At 43.6% G+C, this 4,989-nt stretch overlaps 1 protein-coding gene and 1 non-coding gene across 8 annotated transcripts in view; one reads left to right on the forward strand and one right to left on the reverse strand.

Annotated features, from left to right (window-relative positions):
* Nucleotides 1–4,989, reverse strand: part of LIMK2 (LIM domain kinase 2) — a 68,247-nt gene that overhangs the window by 53,353 nt on the left and 9,905 nt on the right. For 5 of the 7 annotated variants that reach the window (XR_001816759.2, XM_017499545.2, XM_017499544.2 and 2 more), the window contains exon 2: nucleotides 522–621. The exons of 1 other annotated variant lie outside the window; for it this stretch is intronic. Coding sequence is in view for 5 of the 6 variants with exons in the window: in XM_017499545.2 (XP_017355034.1) it covers nucleotides 522–621 (100 nt within the window). In the remaining variant the exon portion in view is untranslated. Of the gene's footprint in view, nucleotides 1–517; nucleotides 622–4,989 lie in introns of all 7 variants that reach the window. One more of the 7 variants, XM_037728182.1, reaches the window with a different exon arrangement.
* LOC119467080 lies at nucleotides 3,810–3,912 on the forward strand. Its single transcript, XR_005195607.1, has one exon. It is a non-coding gene; the product is annotated as a U6 spliceosomal RNA (small nuclear RNA).

Raw genomic sequence — 4,989 nt, forward strand, 5'->3', positions numbered from 1 at the left:
GCTGAGGCAGGAGAATTGCCTGAACCCAGGAGGCGGAGGTTGCGGTGAGCCAAGATCGCGCCATTGCACTCCAGCCTGGGTAACAAGAGTGAAACTCTGTCTCAAAAAAAAAAATAATAAAAAAAATAAAAAAATAAAATAAGATAAAATAAAATAAAAACAAAAACAACTCTTGAAGTACCTGCATAATCTGTAGTGCAGCCACAGGAAAGTCACTCTTCCTGGGCCTCAGTTTCCTCACCCATAAAGTAAGGGACATGGGACAACCCTGAAAAGGGCTCCTCTCATCCTCCCACCCTGCCTCCAGCTGCACTTGGCCCATCTGTGGCTCTTCCAATTTAACCTGGGTTCAGGGAGACCACACTTGAGGTTTGGTCATGAGCTCTTCCTTGGTACATTCCTTTCCCCACCCTAAGACTGATATTCTCAACTCAGAAACTTGTTTCTGTGTTTTCCACCGAACGTGAAATAGTGTTTGGCCCACAGTACACTGGTAAAGACAGGAGGATAGGCTCACCTACCGGAAACAAGAGCCATGCCAGGTTTCGTTGACAGTCCTGTACCATATCTGGCTTGGAGCAATGCGGTCCCCACAGCCTGGACACCTCCAGACATCTTCACCTGCACACAAAACCAAGAGGTTAAGAGGCCCAAAGTAGCAGGAGGCAAAGGGACAAGGTTCCTACCATGTAGAATAAGCCTGAGTTAATAGTATCTCATTTGAAAGGGGTAGGCCAATGGTCTGCTAGATGCACAGTTTCCTCCTCCACAAGATCTCTGGTAAGCATTTGTTCAACCTCTGCTCATCTCTCCAGCAACAAAGAACTCATGGCCTCAAAAGTAGTCTCATTCCATTTTCTAAAAATAGTTCTGATTATCCTTTTTTCTTTTTAGACAGAGTCTTACTCTGTGGCCCAGGCTGGAGTGCAGTGACACAATCTTGGCTCACTACAACCTCCGCTCCCTGGGTTTAAGCAATTTTCCACCTCGGCCTTCTGAGTGGCTAGGATTAAAATTTTCCGCCTGGGCCTCCCAAGTAGCTGGGATTACAGGTGCGTGCCACCATGCCCATCTAATTTTTTGTATTTTTAGTAGAGGTGGGATTTCACTATCTTGGCCAGGCTGGTCTTGAACTCCTGACCTTGTGATCCATCCGCCTCAGCCTCCCAAAGTGCTGAGATTACACACATGAGCCACCATGTCCGGCTGATTATCTTTTTTTCTACTGAAACAAAACTTGCCCTTTTCTACAACTTTCAGCCTTTGCTTATATCTCTGAGAAGAAATGAACACTTCTCCTTCCTTTCAGTGTCAGCCCTTCTTATGACCATTCCCAGCCAGCACCCAGAAACTTCTCCCCTCGGGGTTAAACAGGTTATTGCCTTTTCCTATTCCTCAAAAGCCCTGTTTTTTCAGATTTTTCCATCACTTATTTGTTCAACCAACATCGGTGGTCCTCTAGATAAGAGTCCCCAACCTTTTTGGCACCAGGGACTCATCTCGTAAAAAGCAATTTTGCCATGGACACGAGGCCGGGGGTTGGAGGGCAGGGGGATGGTTTTGGTATGAAACTGTTGCACCTCAGATCATCAGGCATTAGTGAGATTCTCAAAAGGAGCATGCTACCAAGGGCCCTTGCATGTGCAGTTCACAATAGGATTCACACTCCTATGAGAATCTAATGCCACCACTGATCTGACAGGAGGAGCTCAGGCAGCAATGCTCACTGGCCTGCCACTCACCTTCTGCTGTGCAGCCTGGTTCCTAACAGACCACAGACCAGTACCAGAAGGTGGTCCAGGGGCTGGGGACCCCTGCTCTAGATACAAAGCTCTTTGTATGTTGGAGGCTGTTAGATTACATAATCTCTGCTCCTTAAGAAGCAAATCCACTGTAAAAGAACCGATCTTTTATATTGTTAATTTTTCACTTTGATGTTATTTCAGAGATAGAACCAAAGTACTATTTTCGTTCAGAAAAAGAAAAGTAAATGGGTATAAAAAGGAAAGAACAAACATTCAATGAATGCCTCCTATATGTCAAGAACTCTGCTAGGCACTTTCATAGACCTAATCTCATTTAATTCTCAAAACAATCCTGTGAGACAGGTATTATTATATTCACTTAATGGGTAGGAAAATTAAAACTTGGGGCGAGGGGCTGGGTTGACTGTCTAAGTGATGGATCTAGCATTCAAACTCAGGTCTGGCTCATTCTAAAGCTTCTGCTCTTTTCACTCTACCATGTCAATTCTTGTTCACTCCAGCGAGGGGAACCAGGAAAGCCTTTGTAGACGAAGCTGACACTAGAGCTGAGCCTTGCAAGATAGGGAAGATTTACCTACCAGTGGCTAAGAAAGGAGGGTGAAGTGTTGTGCGAACTGAGGGACCAGAATAGACAAAGGCACAGAGTCAGTCCATGTTTCTCCAAAAGAGAAGGGCCCCAAACAAAATGTAATACTCCTGGTATGGCTCAGATGCCAACTTCTTGAAATAAAGAGGACAGCTGAGATCAAGCTGTGGTACCTGACTCAGCCCTAGAAAGCAGGACAAAGTTGTTACAAGACTCCCTTGTGCGTTCTGTGTATGCAGCTTTGTTCTCTCTGGGTAACTCCAGACTGCCACAGGCACAGTGACAGTCACCGAACCCTGTTTCACAGGCACAGGGCCATGAATAGACAAAGCAAAGCTCCCGGCATTTCAAGATTGCCCAACACTATTCTGGAGCGGCCAATGCACATAGTTGTCCTCCTTGTACCCTAGAGGAGAGTTAAACAAGCTGGCAGAAGGCTTTAAAACACCACCTCAACCCACCTATTCCTCTCTTCTCATGCCTCAGTAAAAGGACATATATGTGCCCATCATCATTCTTCCTGGGTCTAAAATCCTCAGATTCCTTGTCAAGAGGGGCCTTTTTAGTTTTTGGGTAGCAGTGGTCAGAGAGTATGCCATCACTCCCACAAACTCCAAGGTGGAAAGTCTGAAAGACTCATTCAAACCAATCCCAGGTTAAGTTATGGACAGTGGGCAAGACAATGAATTAGTGAGAGATTTTAATGAACACAAACATCCAAATGAATCTTCCAAGTTTTAGAAATATTTTTGGAAGTCTTACATGTCAGAGCTTTCAGGGTCAGTTTATGAGCTGCTGTGCCCCACCCCCAACAAATCTCATTATTTTAGAACCGCACCTTGTTTCTTGTTTTTACTTTTTAACCCAAAAGGAATAGTCTCTAACCTGACCACCCACTTACTCAACCATTCAAAGTCTCGGCTCTGAATGGCTTCTACTTCCACAATTTAAACAAAATCAGGACTTTCCACTATGAGGATATTCAAAATAACTTGTTATTGCCACACCCTCCTGAGCTTGCCTGGCTTTCTCCAGTCTTGAGAAACTCAAAGACATTCAATCAACACTTACTTTAGTACCTGCTCTGGATTAAGCATGAAAGACCCAAAATCAAGACCTTTTACTCTCTCCTCTCATATTCACCTGGTTTCACTTTCCAAATGTCTCTCTAGTCCTTCCTCGACCTTCACTGCAGTTCTATTTCAGATCTTTGGCTTCTTTTCCCTACCTACTGTATTCTTAGCTGCCTCATATATACTGCAAGCTATCTCAGTTCCAGGTTAGGCTCCCCAGTGTCCACAGAACAAAGGCTGGGCTACTCAGTATGACACCCTTGTTTTGGATCCCATTCCATCTTACTTTTTCAGTTATGTTTATGGCACCCTTCTCCCTCACTGGTTCCTCATTATCATTTAAATAAGTTCAAGTCACTGCCATAAAAAAAACCTCTGGTACTCTTGCTTCAGTAGCATATATATTAAAACTGAAATGAGACAGGGGAGATTAGCATGGCCCCTGTGCAAGGATGACATGTAAATTCATGAAGTGTTCCATATATTAAATCTAATTTAAAAAAAAAAAAAAAAGAATAAGAGAAAACCTCTGGATCCCATTTCGTTTGTGTGGCTGTGAAGGGGAAGAACCTTTGTTTCTCCCCTTCATAGCCACACATGTGAAAAAGTTGTCTTGGGAGGCTGAGGTGGGTGGATCACTTGAGGTCAGGAGTTCAAGACCAGCCTGGCCAACATGGTGAAACCCCGCCTCTACTAAAAATACAAAAATTAGTCAGGCATGGTGGTGCATGGCTATAATCCCAGTTACTCAGGAGGCTGAGGCAGGAGAATTGCTTGAACCCGGGAGACGGTGGTTGTGGTGAGCTGAGACTTCAGCCTGGGCAACAAGAGCAAAACTCCATCTCAATTAAAAAAAAAAAAAAAAAAGAAAGAAAGAAAAAGTTGTCTACACATCACTGCCCTCATTTCCTCACTTCCCACTTTCTGCATAATGTACTGCAATCTGGCTTCCACCCCCACCATTTCGCTGAAACAGTCTCACCAAGGTCAACAGTAACAGTAACAGCTTATTGCTAAATTCAATGGACCCGCTTCAGTCATTCTTTCAGCAAATATTTATTGCATGCCAACTATGCATCCTAATACTGTGTTGGAGAAAAAGGAGCCAACAAAAGAGAGATTAAACACAAAGCAAATATTAAACAATAATATAATTATAATTGGGGCAAATGGTATGAAGATATCAAGTTCTTAACTAGGAAAACAAGGGTGAGAAAACTACTCCTTGAGGAAGTAATTTCCAAGCTTAGCTCTAAAGAATGAATACAAATTAACTGGGCAAAAAAGGGGGAAGGAAGGATAACATTGGAGAGGAGGGACATGTGTGAAAGCCCTGGGGCAGGAACAAAAATTTCTCACATGCATCATTAAATTTGGCTATTGCTCCTCCAAAGGACTAGCAAACCATGTCTGGCCCCTGGTCTGCTACAATCTTTAAATAAACAATTATTGAAAGAGCAAATGGTCCTTACAATGTGGTCCCAAAGGACCCTTCTGGCTCATCATTCCTTACAAAAGAACGCTCTAGTTACATTTTGACCTATTTTCTATTCCTGCCACTTAT

This window comes from Cebus imitator, unplaced genomic scaffold (genome assembly GCF_001604975.1).
Source record: "Cebus imitator isolate Cc_AM_T3 unplaced genomic scaffold, Cebus_imitator-1.0 Scaffold258, whole genome shotgun sequence".
In the NCBI taxonomy this organism is placed as follows: domain Eukaryota; kingdom Metazoa; phylum Chordata; class Mammalia; order Primates; family Cebidae; genus Cebus; species Cebus imitator.